Below are 14,085 nucleotides of genomic sequence, written 5' to 3'. Positions count from 1 at the left end.
TAAAGTCTGCAAGGAATCGGATGAGGCTTTTTCTCGGACCCTGACCGAAGCGATGCATCGTGAACAGCCTTGCTTCTCACCGCAAGACCTGGTCCGAACCAAAGCGCTGGGTCCAAGGCTGAGGCATTGAGGCGCGTACGGAGTATCTCACATGAATGCAATTGGCCGCATCAAAGGACTACAATAAGGTAGGTAACAGAATGAGTCATAGCTTCAATGGGATTGGGGCGCGGTGTTTCTTTCCATTGGATTGTGAAGGGAAGCTGCAGTCGTGAATATGAGGGAGATGGAAGGGAAGGAGCGTGCGTTGGCAAATGGGCAGGAGCCAGGAGCTCTCTTTCCAATCCCCGAATTGGATGGGATGAGCAAAAGGAGGGAAGGGAAGGCGGCGACGGAGACGCTGAAAAGGAAGGACCTGGCTGGGCAGGGACGGGCTGGATGGGAGGCTCTTTCCTCCTATTGGAAGAGAAAAAAGGTACTTGGGTACTTGTACAGCGCGGGGAAGAAGGCTGGTGTGTTCAGTGTCCACGGTGAATCTCACCGACAGCCAATCAGAGACGCTTCCGTCGACCCTGTCAATCGCAGCCAGGACTGAATTGCTCAACGCCGATTTTTTTGGCATTCGGCCGTCTCGATCGCAGCCTTTCTCAGGTCCATACCTCGTCGCGCCTGACCAAATCGCCTCTCTTGGCTTGCCGACGGCGAAGGAGCTGATCTGTCCGACTACAGAGCAGCGATGACTTCGTCCAACGCCGGCCAAAATGGCCTGGCGCCCCTTCCGACCACGCCGCCGCCCAAGCACAAGTCGACGACACCAGCCCGAACTGACCACCCCGACGACAACGACAACAACAATCACATCGCCAAGAACGCTGCCGACCAGCAGCAATCATCGCGCGCCGACGCACACACAACCGCATATCAACCTATTGAAGACGCGTCGACCAAACACCAGACCACCTCTGGAGCCGTCGATACATTCATGGCCGACGCCGACGCCGGCAGCGCTCCACCCGCGACAATGTCGCAGCCGGCTTCAGCCGTGCATGTTGACGCCGACCCTTTCGCCTCGTCCTTCCCACACACCCCGATGCCGAACATGGACCACGCCTACATGATGATGGCTCTGGCGCATATGGCTGGCAACCAAATGTCCAATCAAATATCACCGCCTCCGACCGTCACGCCAGCCCAGGTCACCCTCCCGAGCACCATGGGCAACGGCAACGATCCGCTCGTCGCAAGCACACATAACCTCGCCGCGGCAACACAAGGCCTCGAATCCTTTGCGCGTATAGAATTCGCCGACAGTGTCTTCCAGATGACCACGTACGCCGTCATTATCGGTCGCGACCAGAAGGCTCTGAACCAGGCGCGGAGAGACCAGAAGCGCGATGATGCCCACCGCAAGAAGGCGGAGGAATATGAACGCGAGGGTCTTCCGCCTCCTTCCCCTGTCAGACACGGTCCGGGAAAGTTCAGCAAGTCCTATGTCAGTGAAGAGGGAGGCATGCTGGGACCCGAGTCCGACAGTGAAGGAGAGGGGCGGCCGGCCAAGCGCCGCAAGACGACCAGCACCGGATCATCGCAGAAGCAGGAAGAGGACGAGTCACAGGAAAAGCTCATCTCAAATCGGCAGTATGTCTCGCACACGCCGGGTGCTGCAGCCGTGGATCTCGCCTCATTACGGCCCTCTCCCCACCACGTTCCTTTTGTCGGCATCCATTCGCCCGGACCTGATATCGCCAGCAAGACCAAGGCTATTTCAAGAGAGCACTTGAAGATCCAGTTCAATAAGCGAGAAGGGGTCTTTGAGGCTATTCCACTCCACAAGAATGGATTCTTCATCGACGAAGTGCACCACAAGGAAGGTGTCGCCGTGCTTCGGAGTGGTGATCACCTGCAAATCAAGGACGTTGATTTCCGCTTCGTGATCAACGGTGTTCCCGAAGGCCGGACAGGTGCCGAGGAATATGCAGAAGAGGAGGAGAAACTCAAGAAGAAGGCGACGGGTGGAAAGGAGATGAGCTTCGAGTTTGAAGCCTCACATGGCAATGGGCTCGACGACACAAGCGACTCTTCCCTTAGCTCACCAGCGCCATCAGATGTAGAAATGTCTGATGTCGAACTAGAAGAGGAGGAAGAAGTGGAAGCTGAAAGTAGCTCCAAGGCCGAGGCCGAGGCGGAAGCAAAGGCAGAAGCAGCAGCCGCCGCAGAAGAGGCAGCCGCAGAAGCAGCAGCCGACGCTGCAGAAGCAGCACAAATACAAGCGGAGGCCGACGATGAGGCCGATGCTGAAGCTGATGCCGACGTCGATATCGACGCCGATGCTGACGCCGATGCTGACGCCGATGCTGACGCCGATGCTGACGCTGAGGGAGAGATGTCGCTGGATTATGGAGAGGAAGCAGACGATATCCAACCTACTACAGAGGTCAAGGCAGAGGACCAAGAGATGGTGCATCTTTTAATGGGAGGCGCTCCATTGGGCTATCTGAACAAGAAGAGAGGGCCCGGCAGACCACCAAAGAACGGAATCATGTCCAAGCGAGAGCAGCGGCTGCTTAAGAAGGCCCAGCAGGAGATGGCCAAGAAGACGATACCACAGCCTCCTCCCGGAGAGCCCCCCATCAAGCGGAAAGTCGGCCGCCCTAGGAAACATCCGCTACCAGATGAAGGGGGGGATCGACCAGAGAAGCGCAAGTACAAGCCTCGGAAACCAAAGGGCGAAGACGGTGCCGAAGGATCAGATGCCGAAAGACGCGCTAGAGAGAAGAAGGAGAAGAAGGCTCGACCCAAGTCGCCCCCTCTCGAACTCAAGATCGAGGACTACACGGAGGAGCAGCTGCAGAAGCCGAACAAGAACTACGGAGTGCTCATCGACGAGACTCTCACTGCGGCAGGGCCTGACGGGCTCACCCTCAAACAGATTTACAAGCGAATTACTCAAAGATACCCGTGGTTCTACTTCCACACGGAGACAAAGGGCTGGGAATCCAGTGTACGACATAACCTTATCGGGAACGAAGCATTCAAGAAGGACGATACCACAGGCTTGTGGTCCAGGGTGCCCGGTGTCGAACTCGATGCTGGCAAGAAGCGCAAGGCTACGTCGCCAGACCGTTCTATGAGTGCGGGCTATGGTCACTACAACCACCCAATGTACACGCAGTACGCTCAGCAGCAGCAGAGTCATATGCCTCCTGGCTACCAGCATCTGCCTCATAATTACCACGCGCAAGCCTATGCCGGGCAGCAGCAAGCGCAGACAGCAGCCAGGACGCCACAATACTCTCCCCCCGGTGTGACGCCGAACCCTGGCCAGCCCGCACCGCCAGTGACCTCTCAACCAGTGGCGCCAGTGACGCTCCCTGGATACGGGGCCGCTGCTGCCATCGCACGGCCTCAAGGTGTCGCAGGGCAGCCTTCTACATACAGCTCGCCGTACGCTTCAAGGCCACCCCCAACCCATCCCGCCGTCAAGACCGAAGACGGCGCCGCCGCAACCTCAGCACCGCCCATCACACAACCTGCCCCAGCCGCCATCCCTGGAGCGCAACCAGCGCAACCACCCCCACCACAGATACCCGCTGCTGCCCCGCCGCAGCAAGCTCGACCTACGCCTACACCACCAGCGCAAGCCGAACCACGTCCCGTCATTCAGCCCAGGCTTCTCTCAGCTGTTAATGGCCTCAAGAACGGTCTCATTGAGAACCTGAAGAAAGCCAAGAATCCCAAAGCAGAGGCCATTGTCATGTCTGCCCTCAACCGTTGTCTGGGACTCAAAAGTGCCGCCACAGAGAATCAAACAATGGAGGATATCTGTATGAAGGGAATACAGAAACTCCTAGACGGGTTCTCTACCCGAAGCAACACTCCCGGATCAGGGGGCACGCCCACGCCCACTGGGCCGACCAATGTCTTTGATTCCAAAGTCTTCAATTCCCTACTAGGGTTCAAGAACGTTTCATCGAATGCGCTCAAGAGCAGAATCGGCGAGGCCAAGGCCGAAGCAGTCACCTTATCCGCCATTGATCGAGTATTGGGCTTGGCAGAGGCGAGCATCGTACCCCCGCCTGCGGAGGCCAGCGCCTCAGGGTCGCCCCCAGCGGGCTTTGACGGGATCGAGTCGCACTTGATGAACTCGGTGAAGCAACTCCTGTTGGGCCTCAACCAGAAGTTACACGGAACATAGAGAGAGAGGAGCCAAGATGCAGGACATATATGTAGGGTCGAGAGGAAATGGAAGGAAGGAAAGAAATAAGCGTTCAATAAGCGTTACCAATGTTCGGCGTTTCTGTGTCGGCGAACTCGGCCCTTCCTCTAGGAGAGGATGGATTGGTTGAGATCTTCAAAAGGATATGATCATGAATCAGCGAAAACCTGCGTCTACTCATAGCATAGCTACGTGTTGTCGTTTAGCACCCAAGAATACACAAAAATCGTTTACAAATTACATTGGCGGCCGCCGCTGGTACCATGCGCACAAATGAGACGCATCGGGTACCATCTCGACCATATAGACTTGGATGTAGGTTTTGAAGATAGTATGTAATAGTTCAAAAGCGATGCTCATCTCGTACCTTTGGGTTCCCCCGTTCCCCATTATCTCACAACTCAGTTGACTAGATCTGTCACCTCTCCATATACACAACCTTACCATTAACATTCATTAACCTCTCCGACTAGGAAGCTCTACAGGGGAAGCACCCGGCAACTCAACCGGAGCTGTGGGATCTCTTCGAGGCTCTGATCCATATACTTCAGACGGACCCCACCCGGCGTACATTTTATTCTGTCCGGCACCGCCGTATTCTTGTGTGTCCGTCCGAACCGCTTCGCTCTGTTCATAGTTAGGAGGCTTCGACGACGACCGGCCCCACGACCTGAAGCGGCTTCCTCTCTTCTCACGAGGTTCTTCCGCTTCTGCACGCTTGTTACGCCGCATTATGTAGATTGCGACGACGATCGTGACGCAGATGATTGCGACGCCGCCCACGACGCCGCCGATGATGGGTCCTGTGTTGCTTGATCCCGAGGACGAGGTGGCTCCGTCTGTTGGGGAGGTTGTTTGGCTTGCTGGGGAAGTGGTTTGCGTTGCGGAAGAAGAAACGCTTGAGGACGGGGCAGAAGTACGGAATGATGTTGACGAGGAAGTTGACGCAGATGATTGTGTTGTGGTGGTGGCGGCGTCAGTCGGGGTGATGATTACCGTAGTCGCGACAATAGTTGAGGGTGCTGAGGGTGTGACGATGGGTTCCTTGAGCAACGTTTCTACTGTCGCTGTGTTGCCGCACGCAATGTAGGAGAAGCCTCCTTCGAATCCTCCTTCGAGAAGAACGGTGGAGCAGAATCTATCTGTTGCACTATGGGTTTTGTATACATCTGTGAGTCTTCGTTCCTTTATTTTCGTTCCGTTCGTGTCTTACAAAACACAGAGAGAGGGAAACTCACCAAGTGAAAGTCGTCAGGCCTGCGATGCCCGTCTTGCCGCAGCCGGACTTGCAGTTTTGCGAGTCGACGCAGTTGCCGGCCAGCCCGCAATCTTTGGCAGAGATGACGGTCGTGGGACAGAAGCCCCAAAGCCCGCGGTCGATATCAAGGCGACAGCCGAAGCCCGGGTCTGCTGTCCTCGACTTTGTCGGGTCGCCGTTGTAGTATCCACACACGGAGGTTACGGAGGTGGCTTGTCGTCTTTCAAGGTCGTCGTTCAAGATGGTTGTGCCGTTTCGCGAAGGAGCCTTTGTTGGTTTTGGTGGTGCAAGGGGCGCATAGCGGAGGTTGATTGCTGAGACGCGACCCAGTCCTAGAGCAAATAGGAGGAGAAAGAGAAAGAGAGCTCGAGGCATGATGGGGTGAGTTGTACTGAGATGTCCCACGTTTCTTGACAGCGAAGTATAGTTGAACACAGCAGGACTTCTCTTGTTTGCAGTTCTTGGTGGATTATCAGTATCGCCACGTCTCGCCTGCCTCTTTCTCGTCTCTTTTCCAGGCGAAGCTGAAGACGTAGGTAGAAGGGCTCTACTAGTGTTCTAGAGTGAACTGAGGTGTTGCTATAACAACATGAGAAGGATTTGGTGTGACTAAAGATTATCGTAAGGGTGAGCGAGCGAGGGCTCGTAAGGAACAAGAGTTATCGTATAGTCGTACAACGAAGCAAAGATCAACGGTTTGCAGAACGAGGAAGAGACATCTAGCATGCTAAGCAGAGAAAGGGGGGCGAAAAAGGCAGGCCACTGGACTAAGTATGCAGCAAGCCGCCCAGCTGAAGTGAAGAGATCCAGCCTTCTCATGTTCTCAACCCAAGGCGATGGACAGCGCACTCCGGGTACCGTACTCGATGCGAGACTCGCCGGCCAATGTTGTTGTGGCATTTCTTCACCACAGCCATGGACTCTATTCGAGGATTGGGCTGGCCCTGCAAACAGGCGAGGGATTCAAAATGAGGTTATTGTGAACTTTTGCCCTGCTCCTGACCCGACAGTTTGGTAACACCCTGGTTATCTCATTTCCTTTCGACGAATCACCGTGAAGTTATCAAGTCCTGGGCGCCTTCTAATACCACCCAGGGCCCCGTGGTTCGTGACGAGGCAACTTCCTGCGGCAGCGGTGAGCTGACCGGGTGAAAGAGGGAACGACACAATGGGTGGTTTATGCGCCAGCCTCGAGGTGAAACTGGGCCCAGGAAGATGGGCAACAATGTTGGAACCAACATGGCAGAACCAACACGACGAAGACCAGAAAAAAGGAAGGGAAACGGCCTTGGTTGCGGGTCCGTCATGGTGCAGCGAACCAACCAGGCCGCGACTGCGAATCGCGCGGTTAAGCGCCCAGCGAAAGCCCTCGGCTCCTTGCTCCTGACTTCGTCTCCGGGGGGCGGGACGATGTGCTCAGGATCTCTCTGTCACCTGTGCCTCTCTCCACCCCCGACCAACGGACTACACGGATGTCGACCGTTCAACAGAGCGGGCAGGCGGGCGCGCGTATGTATACCTTACCTAGGATAATTAGTGGTCCGCAATGGCATTGGCAAAAGAGGACGAACAATGGCTCTTTCGCTTCCAACATCCACTTGAGCTGTGTTGGTCGCCCCCAAAGAAAGCGACCCCCGGTCACACTCCTCGATCGGAAGAGGCGCGTTTGCCTGTACATCCCATTCTGTCATACTCGAGGCTGATTTCACTTCCTCCTTCCTTTTTCTTTTTTTCTGGTCATTTCCTTCCTCACTCTTCCCAACCTCTGGCCCCTTTTTTGGTACCACGATGGTAATGCTCGATCCTTCATGAGCAAACTATGGCGAAAAGGATACACAGTACTATCGCACAGGCAGGCGTAGTGTGCCTTTTACTCATCAGCTTGCTCGTCGCATATGATCTTTTCTCGGGGCGCGAATACTTCGACATCGCGTACAAGCCATTCCGTACGCTTCTCCCCATCATACAACTTACCTTGCGCTGTCGTCGTCAAACCTGACGTCGAAAGAAGGATCAATTGAACTGACACTTGACTCAGGAAAGCCAAACCCGACCGAAGAAGCGCACGGAGCAGCTCCACACGATGGAGAAAATCAGACGAACACCGCCGTAACATCGCCGGCGATCGCGCCGTCGCAGACGCCGCCACCCCCGATTTCTACCCCGACACCGACGCCACCGCCGGTACCATCCTCAGACGTTGGCGGCGGCGCCAGCTCCACAGTGCCGGACGCCAACCCGGAGCACCTCAAAAACGCACCGCTCTACATCACCTCGATCCTCGACCCAGACGACAAATCTCTACCCAGGCTAGACTGCCCCCGTCCCGACATCTCACGCTACCAGTACCTCAAACCCAGTACCACGCTCAAGAACCCCAAGTTCTTCATCGCTCTCAACATCCGCGAGAAGGCAGACCTCCTTCCGCGACTCCTAGGCTCCATCGTCGAAGCCCTCCACTTCCTGGGCCCGGAGAACTGCGTCCTCTCGATAGTGGAGGGCAACTCGGGCGACGGCACCTATGAGATCCTCCACCTCCTCCGTCCGGAAATCGAGAAGCTCGGTACCGAGTACCACTTCTCCCGCAGCGACCTCGACCCCGGCGCAGGAGACCGCATCCCCAAACTCGCCGAGCTGCGCAATATGGCCCTCGCGCCCCTCGTCTCCGGCGGTCCCAGCAAGTACGCCGCTGATGCCGTGGTTCTCTTCCTCAACGACGTGGCCATTTGCCTCGAAGACATCCTCGAGCTCGCCCACCAACGCCTTTACCTGGGCGCCGACATGACGTGCGGCTTCGACTGGACCTACGTCGGCGCTGACCCGACCTTTTACGACGTGTGGATCAGTCGCACCATCGCGGGGGACTCCTTTTTCGAGATCCCCGCCGACGGCAACTGGAACTCTGCGTGGAACATTTTCTGGAACGAGGATACCTCGCGCCGGCGGTTCTTTGACCACAAGCCGCTGCAGGTGTTCTCGTGCTGGAACGGGGCCGTGGCGATGACGGCGAGGCCGCTGCTGGACCGGCTTGTTCGTTTTAGAGCGCCGAGCCCGGGTGAGTGTTTCCAGGGCGAGCCGCAGCTGTTCTGCAAGGATCTGTGGAACGCCGGGTTCGGCAAGATTGCAGTGGTGCCGAGCGTCAATTTGGAGTACAGTGATGAGGCGGGGAGAAAGATTAAGGCGGCCAAGGGGTATACTAGTCAATGGGTGGGAGGAGAGGACGAGGTGCAAGATTTCAGGGTGGATTGGAAGGCTGATCCGCCTGAGAAGGTTAAGTGTATGGCGAGTTATGATAAGCAGACGTGGGAGCCGTGGAATCAGGCGCTGGAGTAATGGGAATAATGTGGCCATGATTGTAAACCCAATATGAAGACCAAGTTTTGTGTTATGGATGTGCGGTGCCTTCATTTCTATCTGCGCTGCTCTATTTGCCAAATCTTCCTCTCCTGAATCCCTTCAAAGAAATATCACATGTTCTCGTCTATTTGTCGCCATCGTTGCTCATGATTGAACGTTCCTTGAAACCAATGCCTCCCAAACAATCAAAAAATCAGTCCAAATCTAATCTTCCACTTCCTACTCAAACTTTCGAAGTCTAGCCCACGCTTCATACACCGCCAACTCGGCCTTGGCCTTTGCGAGTTCATACTCGAGGCTCTCTCGATCCTCCATCTCGCTCGGGTAAGGGTAAGGTAAACCAGCTTTGCCGTTGGGCTCCCACTTGACCGATGGAGCCCGGGCGGCGCCTCTGGTTCGGCTGCGGACTGGTTCGGGTTCAGGAAGCGTCTCCTCCTCTTCAGAGTCTTCTTCGGAATCCTCTTCGAGATGAATAGCAGTGGATGGTGTCGAGCCCCTCGGCGCTCGAGCGGCTTGTCTCGCTGCGACCGGAGGCGGCGCCGCACTGCGCCGTGATGATCTTGTAGTTGCGGCCGCCTGCCTCTCCTCCCTCTTATTGGCAACAGGAGTAGAAGGTGGCGTGATCGTAGTCGTGGTCGTGGTAGTAGTCGTAGTCGTGCGCTGCGGCCTGACAGGAACCTTGACCTCCGTCTCGTCGCCGACTTGAAGGTACAACCTGACTCGAGCTTCCCACTGGGTGGCCTTCTCGACGGTCTGGGACTGGTGAGATCTTTTACACAAGGCAAGATTGGCGAGTCGCTGGAGGTGAGCGGAGGCAGATGTCAAATTGTTACTGTTTATGATGTCTAGCATCACAAACGGCATCTCGGATCGTGAGGCCTGGCTGACTGCGTTGCCGCAGGTTGACTTTGTGGCAGAGTGGCCTTGGCAGTTGAAGCAGGTTTTGAAGTTGATGCCGAGGCAGGTTTGGAGCTCGGTTGTGCTTTTCAGCCATTTGGTCTTGGTGATGACGACCATGGTTGCTTGTAAAATGAGGTGGGAAGATACGAGGATGAGGTAGAAATGATACTAGTCCCTGGTAACTAGCGACGGGATATGAACAGAAGCTGATGTACCTCGTCAAAATGGGTTCCGACTCTCTGAAATATACGTCGCACCGTCCGTTTGCACGGAGGCCACGGCAGACTAGGGACAGCCCTGGCGGTCGTTAGAAGTCACTGGAATGATTCGAAAGGCCAACAAGTTTTGGTCTGAATTCTGCGCCTCAGCAGCTACTGGAACATTTTTCTACAGTACGGTGCATATCTGCAACGGCGGTGAGGTGGCTGCGATAAAGAACATGGGCGTATAGACCCTACCACTCATACCGTTGTCCGAGATATCACACGGCTTCAGTCTCGGCTTGTCTTTCTTTTCTTCAGTGTTGACGTCGATGTAACCCCTTTCTAATCCGAACTCAGGACCTGAAGAGCGAGCATAGTGTTCATTGGACGATTTCGGAGTCCTGGCATACGCACATAGCCGCATGTGCTTTGCGCTGTTGGTTTCTAAAAATCTTCAGCGAACGCGTTCGATACCTGCTGATGCAGATGCGCTTGCTAAACAACAGACAACCAGGAAGACAGTTGCAGGCTTTCATGCCAACACAGAGTCAAGCTCAGAACGTCTGATACATTTTAGCCCCAAGTAGTGGGGGGGTGCGATTTGCGAGTGAAAGAGAGGAACAGGTAGATGAGGTTATTCCATCCGACGAGATGAATGGAAATGAACCTCCTAGGAGTTCCACAGCCAAGGGGTTCAGAGAGCTCGTAATGAAACTCTCTTGAATATGTCAAGATGCTGCATCTCGGCAGACTACCTTGTTTTGGCAGTTAACGAGGAAACGGTGGCACATGGGTTAGGGACCCAACGCTCACCGACAGACTTGAAAACTTATTTTTCTTTGGCTTAGGGTGATATGGCTGAAATTAATGGAAGCAAGGCTGTGTTTATCACATAATGAGTTCCACAAGCTGGAAAGGATGAAACGCGCACGCTGACAAAATATATGTTGGAATCGAAGTGGCTCCTTTGGACTTACATCGCAACATCTGTTTTGTGTAAGGCAGAACAGCAAAGACTTTTAAGTATGACTGGTATCTGCCATATGCTCCGGTTTATTCAAGGGTGGCTCATGCAGCTATGCACTGTTCGTGCGGACCGGGATACTGCACCATCTAGTAGGTCCAACATGCGCAAACGCGTGACGCCAGGTGGTGAGGACCAGTTTCGCAGCCTCTTCCCCTAATGGCTGGAAGATTTCCTCACGCATGAGTTCCTATAGCCTACGGAAATCACGGAAATGCCTCTTCTGTACGTTTGAACGGAAAAGGCTGGATGGTTTAGTGACTTGGAAAGTTTACTACAGGGGGAGGAGCTTGTTCGAGAAGAGAACAATGATTGCAGTCGGGAGTAGTTTTTTGTTCCATTCTAGGCTGAAGAGTAAGTAAGGTATTTGAAAGGAGGGGGGAAAAGATTTATCACTAGGGAATCGAACAAAGAGCGTCGGTGTGGGGTGGCCGAAGGACTGAAATCCGCTCTCTGGCTATCCTCCATATCCCACTCGACCACCTAACCCGTTACGCCTTTAATGACAGGAAGGAAGGAGGAGAGACTCAAGTACCCTCTTCCGCATCCCCGGCTAGACGGTGCATCGTATCAACAGCACCTGACTTACACGATTGGTGACCCATGCTTTTGGTGCCCCTATTGTTCCAAGGTTCGCACATGAAGAACGAAATAATCAGTGTATCGTGATCTTGGAGCTAGTGACAGCTTCGGTGAGGTACGCAAGGTCTGCCTCCTTGACTTCTGACAAGAAGCAAGTCGGGCATTCGTATACCACCGAGGGCCGCTCAAATTGAAAGCAAGTGTAGTTAAGCTGGTTTGCTTTGCTGACTCACCTTTGATCAACATATTTATGCATCGTGGAGGAAACAAGCGTTTGCGCCGATTGCAGATCATCGGATCGTAATGCCGACGGAGTAGGTAAGCCCGGACTTGACGGACTTAACTTTGGACATTTGGCCACCGACATCACATCATCTAATCCCTCAATCCTGCACCTATCGTATTACTCTTGGAACGTCTGTTTCGAAATAATCAACACACGTTGACTGGGCAGAATCAAACATCATGGACTTCGATTCCGAGACACAGGCAACCTCGTCCCAGCGCATGTACACCGCGCGAGCAGACAACTATGAGAACTCATTCCATCCCGAATGGACCAAGCGATTCATGGCCGTCGCTGACGTACAACCCGGAGAACACATCTTGATCCTGGCTTGTGGCACTGGCCTAGAGGTCTTCACCGCTGCCGACCAGGTGGGCGCAACGGGCGAGATCGTCGGCCTCGACGTCACCGAAGCCATGCTCAACAAAGCACGAGAGAAGCAAGAGCGCCTCAAGCCCAGTGCAAACATTCGGCTGTTCCTTCACGATGCCACGAAATTGGAGACGTTGCCGGAGCTCGAGGGTCAGAGTTTCGATGCCATTTTGTGCTCCAGTGCCTTTGTTCTCTTTGAGGATCCAGACGATGTCGTTGCGAAGTGGCGCAACTTCCTCAAGCCGGGAGGCAGGGTGGTCATCGACATTACGCACGAGGACAACTTCAAGATCGGCCTCATTCTCGAGAAGGCGGCCAAGCGCCTGCGGTCGAGATTTCCCAGCAACAGGTCCTGGATCACGGACAAGAACTCCTTCACAAAGATTCTCGAGAGTGCTGGGTACGTGGTGGATAGGATCGAGCTAATGCACAATATCTCTGGTCAAGGCAACAAATCTTATGGCGTGGATCAGATTGACGAGCAGTTTGAGCATGTCACCAGCACGACGTTGGTCACCAGTCTTCCGACGGAGGAGTTCAGGGACCAGGCTAGGGCTCTATTTCACGAGGAATGGGAAAAGGCTGCCGTTGATGGCCAAGTCACCAACGTGGATGCTCTTTATATCTATGTAGCTCGGAGAACCTAGGCACGATCATCTAATAAGGATATCCTCCCTCACGCGTCTAACTCTACAATTTCGCTCTACCACTGCCCTTCAGATTCGGCTTCACCGGGACCTTTGGGTGGTCGCCCTCTAATGCCAGTCCAGTGACTTTCTCTAGTTCTTCCACGGCCTCGTAGGCCCGTCCCAGATGAACCTTGACAGTGTTGAATCCTTGTTTCTTAGCCTCCTTTAGGTTCTCGCCAATGTCGTCCAGGAACACGATATCCTGTGGCTTGATACCCTCGCTCCACTTGAGGGCCTGACCTCTTTCAGAGCTCGCATTTTGGGCGGCATACTCATTCAGCCTTTCCAGCGCGAGTTGGTACATCCTCGGATCCGGCTTCCTCAAACCAGCGTGTGCCGAAGAGACAAACACGTCGAATAAGCTGCGAACGGGGTCGTCCATGAAGTCCTTCCTGTGCAGCTTGTGGCCCTCGGGGAAGATGACGGTGTTGCTCAGCGCGGCGAGGATATACTTCCCACTGGCCTTGAGCTTCTTCAGTGCCGGGTACATCCACGGGTCCGGGGGAATTGAATTGGTCATCATGGTGTTGAAGAGGTACTTGGCGTCGACGGTAGGTAAGGGCGGCGTCTCCTTGGGGAGAGATGGGTTCTTTGCTTTTTGAGCGGCGTAGAATGCCTCCCAGCGGCCTTGATCGTGAAGGTCCTTGGTGAAGCCCTCGAAGAAGGCCTGGTCCATAGGTATTGAGCCCGTCTCAAGGCGGTGCCAGAAGCCGGTGGGACTCGTCTTTGAGATGGAGTAGTTTACCCATCCTGGCGGGATACCGAGACTGAGCTCGTAGTCTAGGATGGATTGGAATGGTGATACGACCTTGTCAAGTCAGTATAATGACCGGCATTTTGTTGTGATGGAGCACGCAAGATGTAGAACTATACGCTGACGGGTTGGAGGCGCATTGGGTAGCGAACATTGGAATAAGTCAAAGGGAGCTGCTTACACAAACACCACCAATGTCGAACAAAAGCACCTTGGGCTGCTTGGAGTCTGTCATATCGTCCACGGCCTCGAGAACGTGGTCAATCAAAAAATTATCGGACTCTTCCAAGGACTGCATGGCTCCGAGAAACGGGCAGATCTACAATATTCAAAGGTACTTGTAGTAAACCCAGCGTTGAAAGTCGTGGAGACCAGCAATGATCGAAACCTGGGGAAAGCCCCCACCTCGGTGCGGATTGTGCCAGTGGACCTCGGCCCAGAGCA

General features: G+C 54.5%; 6 protein-coding genes across 6 annotated transcripts; 3 read left to right on the top strand and 3 right to left on the bottom strand.

Moving 5' to 3' along the window:
• Positions 1-736: 736 nt before the first annotated feature.
• Positions 737-4,195, top strand: BDP81DRAFT_457511 (uncharacterized protein; the record flags this gene model as incomplete). The annotated part of the gene is made up of 1 exon (XM_060593290.1): positions 737-4,195. One exon carries the CDS (start codon positions 737-739, stop codon positions 4,193-4,195), a length of 3,459 nt encoding a protein of 1,152 aa, XP_060450808.1.
• Positions 4,196-4,433: 238 nt separating this feature from the next.
• BDP81DRAFT_88233 (uncharacterized protein) lies at positions 4,434-6,023 on the bottom strand. Its single transcript, XM_060596441.1, has 2 exons — positions 5,455-6,023; positions 4,434-5,366 (listed from the first exon to the last, which is right to left on the bottom strand). The coding sequence occupies exons 1-2, from the start codon at positions 5,847-5,849 to the stop codon at positions 4,673-4,675; spliced, it is 1,089 nt and encodes a 362-aa protein (XP_060450807.1). The 5' UTR covers positions 5,850-6,023; the 3' UTR covers positions 4,434-4,672.
• Positions 6,024-7,293: 1,270 nt separating this feature from the next.
• BDP81DRAFT_308454 (alpha-1,3-mannosyltransferase CMT1) lies at positions 7,294-8,807 on the top strand (the record flags this gene model as incomplete). The annotated part of the gene is made up of 2 exons (XM_060583461.1): positions 7,294-7,420; positions 7,513-8,807. The coding sequence occupies 2 exons, from the start codon at positions 7,294-7,296 to the stop codon at positions 8,805-8,807; spliced, it is 1,422 nt and encodes a 473-aa protein (XP_060450806.1).
• Positions 8,808-8,929: 122 nt separating this feature from the next.
• On the bottom strand, positions 8,930-9,857 carry BDP81DRAFT_88219 (uncharacterized protein). Its single transcript, XM_060596440.1, has one exon. It carries the CDS (start codon positions 9,846-9,848, stop codon positions 9,051-9,053), a length of 798 nt encoding a protein of 265 aa, XP_060450805.1. The 5' UTR covers positions 9,849-9,857; the 3' UTR covers positions 8,930-9,050.
• A 2,030-nt stretch (positions 9,858-11,887) lies between these two features.
• On the top strand, positions 11,888-12,866 carry BDP81DRAFT_88199 (methyltransferase). Its single transcript, XM_060596439.1, has one exon. The coding sequence runs from the start codon at positions 12,006-12,008 to the stop codon at positions 12,843-12,845; it is 840 nt and encodes a 279-aa protein (XP_060450804.1). The 5' UTR covers positions 11,888-12,005; the 3' UTR covers positions 12,846-12,866.
• A 22-nt stretch (positions 12,867-12,888) lies between these two features.
• On the bottom strand, positions 12,889-13,876 carry BDP81DRAFT_308945 (haloacid dehalogenase-like hydrolase; the record flags this gene model as incomplete). Its single annotated transcript, XM_060583505.1, has 2 exons — positions 12,889-13,695; positions 13,823-13,876. The coding sequence occupies 2 exons, from the start codon at positions 13,874-13,876 to the stop codon at positions 12,889-12,891; spliced, it is 861 nt and encodes a 286-aa protein (XP_060450803.1).
• Between the last annotated feature and the right edge of the window lie 209 nt (positions 13,877-14,085).

This window comes from Colletotrichum phormii (assembly GCF_030913505.1).
Source record: "Colletotrichum phormii strain CBS 102054 chromosome Unknown BDP81scaffold_2, whole genome shotgun sequence".
NCBI lineage: Eukaryota > Fungi > Ascomycota > Sordariomycetes > Glomerellales > Glomerellaceae > Colletotrichum > Colletotrichum phormii.
The sequence above is the reverse complement of the archived record's forward strand: the minus strand, read 5'-3'. Positions and strand labels throughout refer to the sequence as shown.